This window comes from Malania oleifera, chromosome 8, assembly GCF_029873635.1.
Source record: "Malania oleifera isolate guangnan ecotype guangnan chromosome 8, ASM2987363v1, whole genome shotgun sequence".
Taxonomy (NCBI): Eukaryota; Viridiplantae; Streptophyta; class Magnoliopsida; order Santalales; family Ximeniaceae; genus Malania; species Malania oleifera.
The window spans coordinates 7,498,053-7,516,836 of record NC_080424.1 but is presented as its reverse complement, the minus strand read 5'-3'; the positions used below and the strand labels follow the sequence as shown (position 1 = coordinate 7,516,836).

At 36.8% G+C, this 18,784-nt stretch overlaps 1 protein-coding gene across 4 annotated transcripts in view; it reads right to left on the bottom strand.

Annotated features, from left to right (window-relative positions):
* The window catches only part of LOC131162482 (ubinuclein-1-like), a 46,896-nt gene that overhangs the window by 23,809 nt on the left and 4,303 nt on the right, over positions 1-18,784 (bottom strand). For all 4 annotated transcript variants that reach the window (XM_058119016.1, XM_058119014.1, XM_058119015.1 and 1 more), the window contains one exon: positions 9,026-9,641. In XM_058119016.1, the coding sequence (XP_057974999.1) occupies positions 9,026-9,641 (616 nt within the window). The remainder of the gene's footprint in view (positions 1-9,025; positions 9,642-18,784) is intronic.

The window sequence follows — 18,784 nt, the reverse complement described above, 5'->3', positions numbered from 1 at the left end:
ATCAATGGATATAAGTGTGATCTTGATCACGATATAAAAGACCTCTCCCGGGTGCACCTTTGAGACATCTCAATATGTGAATACCTGCGTCCCAATGACTTGTCCTCAGAGAATCTAGAAATTGACTCACAACACTTGTTGCAAAAGATATATCTAGCCAAGTAGCTGTGAGATAATTCAAATTTCCAACAAGTCTCCGGTATTGTGCAGGATTAGGTAGCAAATCACCTATATCCAACACTAACTTGCTGTTAGGATCCATGGGTGTATCAACTGGTTTAGATCCCAACAATCTAGTTTCATCCAACAAATAAAAAAACATACTTCCTCTGTGACAAAACAGTCCCCATACAAGATCTGGATACTACTATATCCAAGAAGTATTTCAACAGTCCCAAATCTTTGCTCTGAAACTTAGTCTGTAGAAAAAGTTTAAGACTCAAAATACCTTTATCAACATCACCTGTAATGATAATATCATCCACATAAACAACAATATGGATCCTACCCGATGAAAGATGATGATAAAACACGGAATGATCCATAGCACATCATCGAAGACCAAACTCAAGTACCACAACACTGAAACGACCAAACCATGCTCTGGGAGACTATTTTAAACCATATAGAGCCTTCTTGAGCCGACACACCAAGCCCAACTCCCCCCTAAGCAACAAACCCTGGTGGTTGCTCCATATAAACCTCCTCCTCAAGATCACCATGCAAGACATTCTTCACATCTATTGATGCAGAGGCCATTGACAATCAATATCAAGGAGCTGAACAGACGTACTAAATTTTAATTTTTGCAAACAGAGAAAAAGTAATCAGAATAATCAGACCATTACACCTGCGTGTATCCCTAGCAACAATACAGGCCTTTGGACGAGCCACTGAACCATTAGGTGGCTTTTCACTGTGTAAATCCAACATAACCAACCACAATATTGTCAGGAGGAATAGATACCAAGTCCCAAGACCCATTGTCATTGTAAAGCATTCATCTCTTCAACAACCATAGTCATCCCTTCCCTCCACCCAAAATGTATCTAAGTCTTTCGAATAGATTTAGTAAGGGTAGTACATGATTAGCAATAAAACAAAACAATAATAGAAGGTGTAATAAAGGAGTCCATAAACCAACATAGTTGGAAATGGGATGTTGATTACATGTCCTGAACCTTTCCGAACAACTATAGGATGATCAAGTCAGGGGAGTATGATCATCAAAAAGGAAACAAAGGCTAGTAGTAGAAGCTACAGGGGGACTCTCTTCCGTGAGTCACGCATGGTCGCAAATACACCTGCAAATAGGATTGGAGTGCAAGACAATGAGAAGACTGACGGTACATGGAGACTTAAGATGGTTTGTTGGGCAAGGTCGCTCGACTAAGTATGACGATATACGACCGATTAGGCAAATGACGAAACTAATTGAGCTAGAAGCACTTGGGGACAAGTGTAGTCAAGGTGTTAGACTCAAAGAAGTAACATTAGCGAAGGCAAATGTGAAGCCGTTGCAAGGCACAGGGACCTTCAATAAGCAACAAATATCGGCGCAGTTGTAGGTAGTATAGTGCAGTAGCCCCAAACAAGGGCAAACATTTTTAGCACGAGGAATCCAACTTATCCACCCCCTAGAGGTTAGCTTCGATGACCAAAGGCCCACCTCCCCAATATACCATGAACAGAGTGAACAAAATATAGGCCGAATAGCGAAAACGAGAATGACTAGGGAATTTTACCACTAAGAACAGAGGAATGCATCATATCGACGGATGATGTCCACTCCCCTACGTTAACATATTCCAGCGTACTTCTAAGTCTCAGTCCCAACGAAGTTCTTCCCTTCCATACACAACCAAGTACTGACTCTGTCACGGATTATTAGCAGCCAGATGATGACAACTAGAACTACGGTCCCTTCAAGCATTTGTACACGTCAACATCTAGCCATAAATAAATCCGTCCCTCAATTTCCCCCACATTACTTCAAGCTAAATCTTGAGGGACAGTACTCCATTAAAAACCCTCCTAACCATTATGCCGCCGCCAATCCGATCACAAACACATTTCCTGTAATAACAAAGCCTTATCACCTAGTTCAACTATTATATTGCACACAACAAGACCATCCATATGGCGACTGTCGCGAGCTATAGCATACCCCTCTACCCCAGCATTACTGACCCCAACTTAACCCTTCCTAACATTATCCTCCCACTTGCTTGTAGATCCACAACAATGTTAACTAGAAAGCGTTATTATAGTTCAAATATCAAACACACACAAACTCCAACCCCCTCCTTTAATATGGGATTCTATGGGGAGTTGTAGTATACCCTGTCTAATCAGCCCCATTGATGTTTAGCGCATGAATGACATTTTCTAGTTTCTTTCATTGAACGTTGGATACGTGAAACACACAAAAAAGCTATTTAAGTGCCTTTTCAACCATCCATCTAAGCCACACACTCCCTCATGATAAAAGGTTAGCCCCCCGTTCACGCCATCGATTTGGCGGTGTGCTACATTTGTTAAAATTATACCGTCCACCATTGTACTTTGAACACTCCTTCACTTGTTCGCCAAAAATCATTGACCCAAAGCACACTAGACAATCATATATAAGGGACTTGAGAACCACATGTCTCTCACCAAAGACAGAAAGATCTTTGAACATAATGAACCAAGGACAGTCGTAACAGCCAACAACCCAGATCGGACAAATCCTTTCAATTTGAGTGCTTTTGTTAGGTTTTTGTGCATTTGAGAGAGACTTTTGGTCCCCGGAACGGACTTATTTGTCGGGAATGTTGGTATGGCTTTTTTGGTGATGCTTCAGTCGCAATACAAGCAGGAAATTACCTTGTAGTTAGGGTGGTTCAACTTCTAGCAGAACAGATAATTCCAATATTAGGTACCAGGGTAGGAGGCTTTCCAATGGAGAGATTCTTTTCGCTCTGGTGTATTGATAGTCAATTGTGATCCATTGTGCTGGCAAGAATTCCCATTGCATCGCCGTTTGGTGTTTGCTGCCTCACGCAAGAGAAAAACGAATCTCATTATATGGTATGATGTGCGTGACGGTGTGACATATAGCACACTTAGTATCTCAAACAAGGGGCACTTCTGCATTTATTGTCCCTAGTAATTCTAGTTGCATTTTACTTCTTAGGTCTTACGGTGGCAGCCCTCACTTGAGGGACATCAACACATCATTTAGAGGGTTCACAGGCGTATTATTAGTGTTTTGCCACACAATCTTATCGAAGGCCGAAACCTTCCGAGGCTCTCTGTTCTGATTGGTGCATTTTTCTGCTTTGCAAACATTCTAAGCCGCAATCTTGACAGGAAGCAAATCAAGTGCACACGGTGTTAAGATTTGATTAAAAGGAATGACCACTCGAAGATAGGTCGTCCCTCTATTATAATTCAATTAAATACGCTATAAAGACAATAATGCCGTAATAACTCTCACTAAGTGAACATCTAAGCAACATAATAATAATATAATAATAATAATTAATAATACCCATAATAATAATCATACTAAAAGACATAAATAACCTACAACCATCGCACCAGTTGCGAGCATAAATTACCACATCCGCCTAGCTTGTTACCAAATTTTAAAACAAGCCCCCCAACACTTTGGGAAACAAATCAGCCAAGCTGCATATCCGATTCACATAAGCGGGGAATGAGCTTCTACACAAGTGTCCCACGTGCGAATCGAATTCAATGTGCTTCGTCCGCTCATGAAAGGACGGATTGGAGCAAAGGAAGAGCAGCTTGATTGTCACACATCAACTTCACAGGTTGAGAATGAGGAAAATACCCAGTTCTTCAAACATTCTTCAACTAGACAAGTTTACAAGCAGTGTGAGCCATAGCTCTGTATTCTAAGTAAGCACTTGACCAACACCACAGTTTGTATCTTCTTCAGAAACCAATTACCACCAACCACAGCTATAGTACCAGATCTATGGGTCTCCGATGAAAGGCGACCAACCCAATATGATCTGTATATCAAGCGGAGATAAGGTGATATTGACACGATATAAAAGACCTCTCGGGTGCACCTGAGGACATCTCAATATGTGCAGACCCGCGTCCCAATGACTTGTCCTCAGAGAATCTAGAAATTGGACTCACAACACTTGTTGCAAAGATAATCTAGCCAAGTAGCTGTTGAGATAATTCAAATCCCAACAAGTGCTCCGGTATTGTTGCGGATTAGGTAGCAAATCACTATATCAACACTAATTGCTGTTAGGCTCCCTGGGTGTATCAACTGGTTTTTAGATCCCAACATCTAGTTTCCTCCACACCAATAAAAAAACATACTTCCTCTGTGGAACAAACAGTCCCCATACAAGAGCGGGAGACAGCGAGCCAAGAAGGAGGGCACAGAAAAAAAAAAAAAAAAAATAAAATTAAAAAAAAAAAAAAAAAAAAAAACCCAAAAAAAAAAAAACAAAAAAAAAAAACAACAAAAAAATAAAAAAAAAAAAAAACAAAAAAACCAAAAAAAAAAAAAAAAAAAAACCCACATCTTTGCTCTGAACTTAGCCCTCTGTAGAAAAAAGTTTAAGACTCAAAATACTTTTATCAACATCACTGTAATTAAATCATCCACATAAACAACAATATGGATCCTACCCGATGAAAGATGATGATAAAACACGGAATGATCCATAGCACATCATCGAAGACCAAACTCAAGTACCACAACACTGAAACGACCAAACCATGCTCTGGGAGACTATTTTAAACCATATAGAGCCTTCTTGAGCCGACACACCAAGCCCAACTCCCCCCTAAGCAACAAACCCTGGTGGTTGCTCCATATAAACCTCCTCCTCAAGATCACCATGCAAGACATTCTTCACATCTAATTGATGCAGAGGCCAGTGACAAGCAATAGCCAAGGAGATGAACAGACGTACTAATTTAAGTTTGGCAAACAGAGAAAAAGTATCAGAATAATCTAGACCATACACCTGCGTGTATCCCTTAGCAACAAGACAGGCCTTTGGACGAGCCACTGAACCATTAGGGTGGACTTTCACTGTGTAAATCCAACAATAACCAACCACATACTTGTCAGGAGGAAGAGATACCAAGTCCCAAGAACCATTGTCATGTAAAGCATTCATCTCTTCAACCATAGCATCCCTCCACCCAAAATGAGCTAAGGCTTCGAAATAGATTTAGGAAGGGTAGTACATGATAGAGCAATAACAAAACAATAATAGGAAGGTGTAATAAGGAGTCATAACAAACATAGTTGGAAATGGGATGTTGAGTACATGTGCATTAACCTTTCCGAACAACTATAGGAGGATCAAAGTCACGGGGAGTATGATCATCAAACAAGGAAACCAAAGGCGTAGTAGTAGAAGCTACAGGGGACTCTCTTCCTTGGAGTCACTGTCGCAAATACACCTGCAAATTAGGATGATCAAGACAATGAGAAGACTTGAACTACATGGAGACTAAGATGGTTTGTTGGGCAAGGACAACAAAGTAGAATATGAACGATTAGGCAAAGGAAGAAACTAATTGAGCTCAGAAGCACTTGGTGACTAAGTGTAGCAAGGTGTAGACTCAAAGAAGGTAACATTAGCGGAAGCAAAGAAGCGATGCAGCACGGGACTATAACAACAATATCCCTTTTGAGTATATGAGTAGCCCAAAAAGGCACATTTTATAGCACGAGGATCCAACTTATCCACCCCCTAGAGTTAGTTGATGAACAAAGGACACACATCCAAATATACAAAGAGGGGAAACAAAATAAAGGCGAATTAGGAAAAAGAATGGACTAGGGAATTTTACCACTAAGAACAGAGGATGGCATTTTGTTGATCAGATAACAAGCAGTAAGTATAGCATCACTCCAAAAACACCTTAGGAACATGCATTTGATAAAATAAGGTGCGGGTGATTTTAGGAAGATGTCTATTTTTACTCTCTGCAACCCTATTTCGCTAGGGAGTGTGGGTACAAGATGACTGATGAACAATACTAAACTAAGTCATATAAGTAGTGAATTGTGCACTGAAATACTCTTTAGCATTATCACTTCAAAGTATTCGAACTGGCAAACCAAGTTAGAGTCATTATTTCAAAACGAAAGACACAAAATATGTGAAATAACTCAGAACGATCTGTCATTAAATAAAAACCAAGTTACTCTTGAATAATCATCTGCAAAGGTTACAACGTACCGGAAACCCATCTTGGACACAACCCTACGAGAACCCCAAACATCAGAATGAACTAACATAAAGGGCTTGCAGCCTGTTTATTGACTCGGGAAGCGAAACGAACATGATGGCACTTTCCCAATTGGCAAGACTCACAATTGAGATTAGACATAGAACTCAAACTAGGAACAAGACATTCTAACTTTTCCAACGAAGGATGACCAATGTGACAACAAAAAAGGTGGCTGGAAATTCATTCACGCGCCGGCGCATAGGGTTGGCACTGTTCACATTTGGCTGGCGCGTAGGGGCGCATGGGGACTCCCCCAGCAATAGGGTTTTGTGAGGTTAGGCTTTGGGGGGTTCCTTTTCTGCGTGTATGGTTGGTTTTGTGAAATAATGTGGGGTGGAAGTGGATCTGTTAAGGACAGCCCAAGAATGGGTTTTTCCGGCGACAGCCGAGGGAAATAGGGTTTGGGTTGGATCACGCTCTAATACCTGTTAAGATTTGATTAAAATGAATGACCTAACTTAAGATAGGTCTCTCCGTCTATTTATAATACAAATTAAATACATTTTAATGACAATAATACCCTTACTAACTCTCACTAATTAACATCTAACACACTAATAATAATACTAAAAGACATAAATAACCTCTAACAGTATACAAAAATCATCTTTTGGTGGTTGGTGGTTGAAGGAATTTAAGGGGCAAGCAAGTCCGAATCTTAATGATGAGTTGTGCGTACAAGATGTTAAAGGAACAAATGTTGATGGGAAGCAGAGAACAGGGAATCAAATTGTGGGAAATATTGGTGGTGATAAATCTCTAGATGCTTGAAAGAAGACTGATAGGACTGAGTTTAATCACATTTATATTTTAAACTTGTCAGGTGGCGATGAAGACAGGGTTGAAATGAGGAATTCTCTTGATGATATTTGAATTAATTCTGATGCGAGGGCAAGTAAAATTTTAAAAAGGAATAACTGAAGGTAATTTCAGCAATAAGGAAACTTTGAATGCTCTAAGATGGAATCAGATGAGAAGATTGATGAGGAAGGCAGTCTAAAGGGAAAAAAGAAATGGGAGCATGAGTCTAATAATGAGTATTTGACAGCGAATTTGCTTGTGAAGATGCTTTATTATTGGATGAGTTTCATAAGCAAAATGGGCATTTTCATATTCCCTTGATTTAGTTGGTGATATTTCTTGTATGCTGGCAACTACGCGTGAAGGCTTAGATGGTGTTTCTGTTTCTCAGGATGATGATATGCAAACAGCAGCAAGTGAATCATTATATTAGGGGTGGCATTTTGCCTATCTGTCTCTCCTTTGGTGCAGATTATTTGGAAGGATCTTGAAGCCCAACAACTTATTGAAAAGATGGTCTTCTTGTTGTTTGATCCTCGGGAACAAGAAGTTCAATTAGATGGAGGTAAGAGTAAGGTGAAAAAAGGTCAGCATGAGCCAGCAAATTTGAAGTGATCAATTAGTTATGATGGAAGGATTTAAAAGGCGTTTCTCATTTAGTTATTTGATAGGTTCTACTCTTTATTTTTGTTTGTTTGATGGTTTTTTATTTTTTTTCTAGGTCTTCTTGTCTATTAGAGTGAAATCCCTTTTTCATCTATCTCAATACTTTCTTATGTTATAAAAATTAAAATAACAACAACAACAACAATAATAATAATAATAATAATTTCATGACAACAATGAACGGTCACCACATGCTAACTCTGTTGCCCCCTAGGTTATCATACACTGCTCAAACTAGTTCAAATAGATATATGATTTCACAAATAAAACTTCACTGTGAACAATATACACCACACCAACTTAAGCATGAATTTTATAAGAAGTGTTAAAAGATGAAAATTACTTCTTTTCAAATATATCTATATATATATATATATAGTAAAAAGAATTAAAAACAAATGACAGCATAAATATGGTAAAATGAATCAAAAAATAAAGGCATACATTAAATTACAACATAGTGAAATGACAGGGGTTTAGATGCACCAGCTATAATAAAAGTGCATCAAGCAAAAAGGCTACTGGAGTAGTGTATAATTGACAAATTCTTGGATCATCTTCCAAACCCTATTGTAACCATATTCCTTTTCCTTGCACAACCATCACACACCACCTTTCTTTGTAAGTAAACCACTAACCTAAAAGTTTTTATAAATCACTTTCATTTGAAAATTTTAAAAAGTAAAGGCACAGAACATAATCTTTACTTATCAATAAATAGAAAAAACAACTTGCTCAACTAAAAACTGTATGACCATAACATCAACTAAGGAAGCAAAATGAAAAAATGTGAAATATGCATGTCCACAACAGATTCACAAGAAAGAACATTGAATTTTTCAGCAACAATATGTAGGATACAAGTCTAAGTCACGCCATGAATAACATGTTGGACAATAATCAACAAGATACCATGCCAATGACAGGTCACACACAGATCTATCTTCTTTTGCTTCAAAAATTTACCCACGAATGAATACTTGCTGCTAGTCCTATTGTAATTTGTAAAGCTGTAACATTTTATTTATATTCTCCATTGTACTCCCACACATAAAAATACTCAAAGACGGACCAAAAAAAAACCTTCTCATAACATTGAAAAAAACGATGAGATGATACATAAAATAATAGATCCATATGTAGTTTTTAGAAATTTGCTGACATTGAAGCCATGCACCTCATTTAGGACAAGAGAATAGTTATTCATCGATCAATGTTTGGGAGAACCAAAAAATTCTCTACAAAGAAATAGAGTATAAAAACTACTTACCACTGTTTGCACAGGATATTTGACCTCAGGGATATTTAGGTCTGGCAATTCACGAATGCCATTTTTTTCTTTTGCCCGAACTGCTAGTTCTTGTTCATTACTACAGCTTAATTGTCTTCCAGATTGATATTTCGCCTGTGCATGAGCACTTCTGTCCTGATATTTCTGGTGTGAATCCTCAGAAAATCCACTAGAATCTTTCAATTTATTACCAAGGTTCTTAGGCTGGAGGAAGATTCCTGTCTTCTGCTTTTCATTATCCTTAGAATCTGCCATAGATGTAGATGCATCACCATTTGGAGCTTTTGATGATGGAGGAGGATCCTCTGAAGTTCTTGTATCAGCAGGTTTCTTTTTTACACATGCCACAGAAGCATTTAATTGATTCTGAGGTTTCACATCTTCACACTTTTCACATACCAAAGCTACATTTTGAGGAGTAGAAGAATGCTTCCCAGCAGATGGTGCTGAATCAGCTGACCTTCCAGCGGCCTTCTTGGTCAATTTTACATGTTTATTTGGTATATGAGCATCATCACCCTCACCATGAGCCTTCATCAAATCTTTCCTCCTCCTTTTCTTCGGTTGCTGATTAGGTAATAAGGTAGGTTCATTTCTAGTCAAGAGAAAAAGTAAGAATCAGTGGAGGAAAACTATAAAAAGGGCCATCCCCGGGCCACAAGGCTCCCTGCTTTGCAAGGGTATGGGGAAAGTCATCACAGTATACACAGCCTTACCCCTGCTTTTATGCAGAGATGCTGTTTCCTTTGACTTGAACCCATGACCAACCAATCACAAAGCAGAGAAAAACTATATTTAAATTAATATAAAACATCAATCCACCATCTCTATCATATAAATCAAGAAAAAAGAAATTATGACAAACTGAACTGGAGTCCTAGTGAGGTTGTACTCGTGGCTTAGAAAAAAATGGTAATCAGTGCAATGGACATAGTGTAGAGGAGAAGCTATCGTAGACATTGCACACCAGCTGTTCTCTCTTCTTAATAAATTTCTTGTTTTATCTATCATTCTATCAATATATTCATCTATCCATCCATCTCTAATATATCTATATATATATACATACTCCAGGTAAAACATATGATATTCACTTCATTTTTCACATATAAAAAACTAGTACCAGAGTGCATGGATTCACACCCTAAAACTAATATCCTAAATGATTTCAGAGTAAATTTTAATCAACCTATATACAACATATGCAACTAATTTTGTATCATATATTTATTTCTTGGTAACTATGGAGAAAAAAGCCTCTATTAGTCTTATCCATTACTTCTTCTCAATTAATTTAATATAAATATAATTTATACTAAGAAATTATGAATGTAAAGAAGCATAAAATTAGCATATTCATTTTTTATACAAGGGCATAAGTCATAAGTGCATAACTAGTCTAATATTGAGGAAGGTGCAAGGACGAGAGTGTGTGTTCTTACCACTAAATAAGCATAAAAGGAAAAAAAATAGAAAACATGACTCACAATTAACAAATAGCTATGCTATTTTACGGAAGAAAAAAAATAAAATAAAGCTGCTTGAACACTAGTTATCAAAGGAATATAAACTCAGATGTAAAGGAAATCAAAATTTAAATTATTATTAAAAAAAAGGACAAATAATAATATAATTAAAAACATCAAAAGAGGTGTATGAATTTACTAACCAAAAAAATAAAAAATAAAAAATAAATAAATAAAAAATTTGAGTTTCCAAGATTCAGTACGGGAAAATATGGCAGGGTTCAAATATTCAAAAATGGGGCTCAAAACCCATTTCATGCATACACAGCAACTCTACTAGCATACAAAAATTCAACAACTCATGACTACCATTACAACTGTGATTCAGGCAGCCTTTGAAAACTCAACAATAACAGTTTCGGAGGTGGCAAATATCATTTGGAAACCATTCTTATGGTTGTTGAACACCTTATTTTAAAACTACAACTATATATTATCCAAAATAGCATCCACTGTGACCACATCCATAAGTTAAAAAAAAAAGAAAGAAAAAAAAATTGAACAGTAGCATGGATCGACTCTTTTTACATCTTGTTCAACGCCCCAAAAGGTGTAAAAATCTTATACAACAAAAGAGAAATTCCCAACAGAGACCAACAAAGAAATTTGACAGTTAAAACACCACAAATACAGCCATAATTTGGTTGTGCTACACCCAAAACCAGCCAATTCCTATCCCAATCATTACGCATCTTTGAAAATTATACAATAACAAATAATAAAAAAAACCCTACTACCCCAGCAAACAGTGAATTGGAATGAATATTCCAAAACATGGCAGTATGGCAGATATTCATGGAATAATAAATCTAGCAATCAAAAATTTTTAAGTCACTATCCTCAGTCTTGATTAATCTACTTCACCAAAGAAAATCTTTCTTAGATCTAGAAAAACTTCAACATCCTTGCTTAATATTTAATTGCCAACTGCCAACATACTGTTTTCGCCTATATACAAGCATACCCCTAATATACCATAATTTAGAGAATGCCAAGTAATTTCCACGATCGAAATAATCTATATTATGGAAATCATTGATTTCATCAACTTCACAAAATTTAATAATCATCAAACCCATTTACAACAATGATAATAACAATAAAACACTCAAATCTAGATATGAAAAAACTTAAGACATAGTTTCCACACAGCAATACTGATCTTATCATAAACACTTCATGGATAGTAGTCTGCACCCCCCATCGTTTTTCTCTCTATTTGGATTTTTCACTCACCCAGCTCCACACGCCAGAGCCGTCTTCTCAGTTGCAGCAACCTGCTGCTACTTGTCTCTCCTATGTGTGACTCTGGCTGCGTACTACTATCAGCATTTTGGGAGCTTCTGGTTGTGCTCATTTAGTTGATTCTTTTTTTGGAGCTTCGTTCATAATATTGGTGAGGCCATTCCATCTTGCTACACTTGTTTATACATTTTTGTGTATTTGTAAGGCTCGTGCCTTTTGTATCCACTTTGTACAACATTTTGGTGATAGTGGATTTGGACCGCAGTGCCCCGTGGACGTACCTCAACATTTGCACGTTAAATTTTGTGTCTCATTTTTTATTTATTATTTGCATTACTCCATTGATTTACTTGTGGGAATTAGTTCATATATAATATTTTTTCCAACAAGTGGTATCAGAGCCAGGTTAGTTGTAATCATTAGTTTTGTGTAAATCATGGATGGTAATGTTGGTCATATGATTAGCTTCAATGGAAGAAATTGGGTAACTTCGTTAACAAAAATGCAAGACCTTTTATTTTGCAAAGATTTGGATGGACCTATTGAGGGTGATAGTCGAAAGTCTAAAGACACGAGTGATGATGAGTGGAATAGGCTTAATAGAAAAACCGTTGGTGTCATTCGGCAATGGATTGATGATAGTGTTTTTCATCATGTTTCTACTAAAACTTCGGCACATGAATTGTGGAAAAAATTGGAGCATCTTTATGATAGAAAGTCAGCTACAAATAAAGCTTTTCTTTTCCGAAAATTGGTGAATTTGAAATGTAAAGATGGTGGTCTTATTACCGAACATTTGAATGAGACGAAAAATATTATCAATCAGCTTGCTACGATGAAAATAGTTTTTGATGATGAATTGTAGGCCCTAATGCTTCTTAGCTCTTTGCTGGAAAGTTGGGAGACTTTGGTTGTGACAGTTGGTAATTCGGCTCCCAATGGAATTGTTACTATGAACCAAGTAACTAGCACCTTGTTGAATGAAGAAATTGGAAAAAAATCAGTTGGCTCTTCTGATTCAGAGGCACTTGTGACAGAAAACCGGGGGAGAAGCAAAAGCAAAAGAAGATATTCTCACCGTAATGATAAATCAAGAGGTCAGTCCAGCTCAATTTCGAAAAAGGATATTGAGTGTCACTATTGTCATAAGAAAGGGCATATGAAGCGGGAGTGTAAAAAATTGAAATTTAAGAAGCAAAACAAAGACAAAAATTTTGAGAAAAAGCATGAAGACACAACTTCAGTTGCATCTGATGGTGATCTTATGGTTGTTTGTGATGAAGGTTGTATTAATTTGACAAGTCAAGAGACTGATTGGGTTATTGATTCTGGTGCGTCACTCCATGTCACTTCTCGGGGAGATTTCTTCACTTCCTATTCCAAAGGAAATTATGGAGTTGTTCGAATGGGAAATGAAGGTTTTTCAAAAATTGTTGGCATGGGAAATGTTTGTTTGGAAACAAATCTTGGATGCAAGTTGGTGCTCAAAGATGTGAGACATGTACCCGACATTCGGCTAAATTTGATATCTATCGGAAAGCTTGATGATGAACGGTTTGACAACCATTTTGGTGATGGAAAATAGAAGCTCACAAAGGGTAATTTGGTGGTGGCTAAAGGGAAGAAGACTAGTACATTGTACATGATGCAAAGTAAAATTGGTAATGGTGTTGTGAATGCAATTGAGAGTCACTCTTCCACCGATTTGTGGCATAAGCGGCTTGAGCACATGAGTGAAAAAGGAATGCAGTTTTTGTTCAAAAAGAAGCTTCTACCCAAAATAAAAGGTACTTCTCTTAAAGCTTGTGTTCATTGTTTGGTCGGTAAGCGACATAGAGCTCCTTTTCGTACAAAGTTTGTTACTAAAAAATCTAATGTTCTAGATTTGATACATTCTGATGTATATGGTCCTTTGAAAGTTAAATCTCATGGTGGTGCACTTTATTGTGTTACTTTTATTGATGATTGTTCAAGAAAATTTGGGCTTACACTTTGAAGACTAAAGATCAAGTTTTAGATGTGTTTAAGCATCTTCGGGTCAAAGATGAAGGGGAGACCAGAAAGAAGGTGAAATGTGTGCGCTCAAATAATGGTGGAGAGTACATTAGCCCATTTGATGCATATTGTTACACCCAAAGCATTAGACATCAAAAGACCATCAAGAAAACCCCTCAACAAAATGGAGTTGCCGAAATGATGAACTGCACCATACTGGAGAGAATGAGATGTATGCTCTCTCATGCGAAGTTGCCAAAATCATTTCAGGGTGAAGCAATGAGGACGGCAGTGGACTTGATTAATTTGTCACCTTCAACTCCTTTACTTGGTGAAGTTCCCAGAAAAATTTGGAAAGGTAAGGATGTCATTTATGATCACTTGAAAGTGTTTCATTGTTGTGCATTTGTTCGCATTCCAAAAGATGAAAGATCCAAACTTGATGACAAGACAATGGAATGTATTTTTCTTGGCTATGGGCATGATGAATTTGGATACAAATTGTGGGATCCGGTTGACAAGAAAATTGTTAAAAGTCCATGATGTTGTATTTTTTGAAGTTCAAACAATTGAAGATATTGGCATGGTTGAGCAACCACAATCTAATGGGAATGATTTTGTTGACTTAGAGTCACCTTCTCCATCTTTGGCACATGATGAAAATATGGAAGATGTTCTTCCACCTCTTGAAGATGTTGTAAATGATGAAATTCCTAGTGATGTTGAATATGAAAATGAGGGGGAGCAACAAGTTCAAGAGCAAGCTCCATTTAGAAGGTCTTCAAAAGAGCCAAGACCTTCAACTAAATATCCATCAAGTGACTATGTTACTCTAACAGATCAAGGGGAGCCTGAAAGCTATCAATAAGCCATGAACTATGAAAATAAAGCTGAATGGATGGAGGCTATGCAAGAGGAAATGAAGTCTATAGTTGACAATCACACTTATGATTTGTTTAAACTACCTCCTGCAAAGACAGCTTTGAAAAACAAATGGGTGTTTAGGTTGAAAAATGATGGAAAGAATCTTCGGTACAAGGATAGGCTTGTGGTAAAAGGTTTTGGTCAGAAAAAAGGAATTGATTTTGATGAAATATTCTCACCGGTTATGAAAATGTCATCTATTCAGGTTGTTCTTGGCATAACAGCAAATTTGAATTTAGAAGTTGAACAGCTAGATGTGAAAACTGCTTTCTTACATGGTGACTTGGAAAATGAAATTTACATGGAATTTCAAACAAAAAGGGAAAGAGAATTTAGTGTGCATATTAAAGAAAAGTTTGTATGGGTTGAAGCAAGCACCACGGAGATGGTATAAGAAATTTGATTCTTTCATGATTGATCATGGTTACTCCAAAACCTCTTCGGATGATTGTGTGTTTGTGAAAAAATTTTCAGATGGTACTTATATTATTCTCTTACTCTAAGTTGATGATATGCTTATTGTAGGACAAGACTTCTCCAAGATTGACAAGTTGAAGTTGGAGTTGAGCAAGTCTTTTGCTATGAAAGACTTGGGACCGACAAAGCAAATTCTTGGCATGAGAATTGTTCATGATCGTGAAAAAGGGCAAATTTGGTTGTCTCAAGAAAGCTACATTGGAAAAGTGCTCGAGAGGTTCAATATGGATAAAGCAAAACTCGTTGGTTGCCCACTTGCCAGTCACTTCAAGCTTAGTACAAAACAAAGTCCTACAAGTGAGAAATATAAGAAAGAGATGAGGAAAATTCCTTATGTTTCAATCGTTGGTTCCTTAATGCATGCAATGGTTTGCACAAGACCGGATTTAGCTTATGTTGTTGGAGTTGTTAATCAATTTCTCTCTACTCCGGGAAATGAGCATTGGTTAGCGGTAAAATGGATTCTCCGATACCTTAGAGGCACTTTGAAGGTGTGTTTATGATTTGAAAATGGTAAATCTATGCTCCATGGATTCACAAATGCTAACATGGTCAAGGATGTTGATTCTGGAAAATCAAGTTCGGGTCATTTGATGACTTTTGCAAGGGGAGCAATGGCATGGCAATCAAAATTACAGAAATGTGTTGCTCTATCTACTACGGAAGCCGAGTTTATTGCCATTACCAAAGCCTGTAAAGAATTGCTTTGGTTGAGGAGATTCTTGACAGAGTTGGGCATGGAACAAGAAAGGTATGTTCTTTATTGTGATAGCCCAAGTGTAATTCATTTAAGCAAGAATTCTATCTTCCATTCAAAGTCAAAACATATTCATGTTAGATATCATTGGATTCACACCGATGATAATGGTTCAGATACGATGATGAAAGTTTTGTCCAAAGACAAGCATGTGAAGTGTCGAGTTTTGGCCGGATTGGTGGAGTCGTCCCCATAAGTCGGGAGGGGGAGATTTGTTGGGTTTTCCCTCCTTGCGGGGCCAGATGCATTGAATATGGGTGAATTTTAATTGGGTTTGTTGGCTTCCCAGTGGAAGCATATCTAGAGCATTCTCTTTAAAATTCTAGAGCAGCTTCACGCTTGCAGCAGCCGAAGCCACGCGTAGCAATAGCCGGCTGCCCCTTCATCTCCTTTCTCCACTTCCTTGCAGCAGCTCAAGTCTTCACGGATAGAAGTCTGCACCCCCCCCCCCCTTCATTTTCTTTCTCTATTTGGATTTTTCACTCACCCAGCTCCTCACGCCAGAGCCGTCTTCTCAGTTGCTGCAACCTGCTGCTACTTGTCTCTCCTACATGTGACTACGGCTGCATACTACTATCAGCATTTTGGGAGCTTCTGGTTGTGCTCATTTGGTTGGTTCTTTTTTTGGAGCTTTGTTCATAATATTAGTGAGGCCTTTCCATCTTACTACACTTGTTTATACACTCATGTGTATTTGTAAGGCTCGTGCCTTTTGTATCCACTTTGTACAACATTTTGGTGATAGTGGATTTGGACCGCCGTGCCCCGTGGACGTACATCAAAATTTGAGGAAACCACATTAAATTTTGTGTGTCTCATTTTTTTATTTATTATTTGCATTACTCCATGATTTACTTGTGGGAATTAGTTCATATATAATATTTTTCCCAACAGGCAGCACGTGGAGAGATAAACACACAATAAATAACACCCATTACTGAGAATAAATAATTTTTTAAACATCACACAATAAGCACGGTCAAAGAGACTAGAACCCGAGACCTCTTGGTAACCTACTCTAATACCATGTTAGATTACCACTTTACCTCAAAGCTTAAGATTTTAGGCTGTGGGCTAACAATGTATATCAAGCTTTAACACTTGTTAAGTGATTCTAACACAATAGAGAAGAGTTAAATGCACTTCTGGTTACTGTTTAATTTGTTCATTGCTGATCAGAAAAACAGTCGCATTTTGTATAAGCTCATTCTGCTAAAATTGTAAAGTAACTCTGATGCCAGAGAGAAGAGTTAAATGCACCTTTGGTCATGGAATTTTTTTAAAAAAATTCTATCTTGGTCAATGCAATTATTTTTTTCTCTTGTCATTAATGTACATTCTAAATCACTCCAATTTTTAGTCATTATACTTTCTAAATCATTACATTTTCAATCAAAAAATTGTGCTAGATTTGCACTGAATTACAAAATTTAGAATACTAGAATGTATAGTAACTGCATTTGGAAAAAAATTCCCGAGTATAAAATTTTAAAAATTTAGCAACAAAATTAGCATTTAACTTTCTTAGAGAACAACCGATTCAGGGCCCATATATGAAGATTTCAAAGTGATTCTATTTCTTATGCAAATTAATAGGATTCCATGGCAAATTTTCAATGCTTAATTTCTTTAAATCTTTAAAATCAATCAATTGAACAAGAAGAAATTTCTTGACATTAATTTCTACATGATCATGGAAGACTTTGCAAACTCCTACAGATCTCATTTTTGTTAAAAATTCAATGAAATATACCATTCAATAATCTCCAAAGCAAATTAAATAGTGGCAATCATGGTACTTATGTTATAATATTGGCAGGTATTCTATGGTACATACAATTCTACATTTCTAGTAGATATGACCAATGCATGCATGAGGAAAATTTAAATTATCATAAGATTTTATTCTATTACACATGTTGTAATTTCCTGCAACCTTCTTCACTAGACTGCGATAGAAGGAGAAATTTTAAAATAAAAAAATAAAAAAAAAACAAAAAACAAAAAACAAAATTCCAGACACCTGCTGGTATATAACTGCTCATTCTTTACTAGACTGAAAAATAAGGGCCAATAAAAAGAGGAGTAAAATTATAAATCTATTCAAATAATTCTTTTTTTTTATCAAACATCTCCTCATTCCCAACCCTACTCCCACCCAAGAAAGAAAAAAAAATTAATTTTTGTTCCATAAATTGCTGTGCCCAGAGATTTACCCAATGCTGGACAGGACAATTTGCATATGAACAGGCCCAGTTTCAAACACACCAATTACCCAAAAAAATTAAAAATTAGAATATTCAAAAGACATTTTATTATAATAAAGGATTACAAAAGCAATATTTTTAAAAATATTAAAACATTTTATCACAATAGAGGGTGAAGAAAGCAAGATCATTTTAAAAATATTTTTAATCAAAAAAGAAGAAACATTATTAAGAAAGAAAGATTATTTTTAAAACATTCAAACAATATTTTATCATAATAGATGTTCAAGAAAGCAAGATTGACCTAAGTCTAAAGATTAGCTAAGAAAGCAGTATTTATGGTATGCTGCAGGCATGTAAATGGATGATATTGTTGCAGCCAATTCTCCCATGATCATGTAGGCAGAGAAATAGGCACACAATTATACACTAGTCAATTATTGTGATTTCATACAACAGAATACCGTTCCAAGGAAAAAGTGAAAAAAGAGTCACATGATTTCCAACTTTCCCCCAATTATCCATTGTAATTCTATACAACAACAACAACAAAAAAAACCAAGCCTTAGTCCCACCAAGTGGGGTCGGCTATATGAATCTTTTTCTG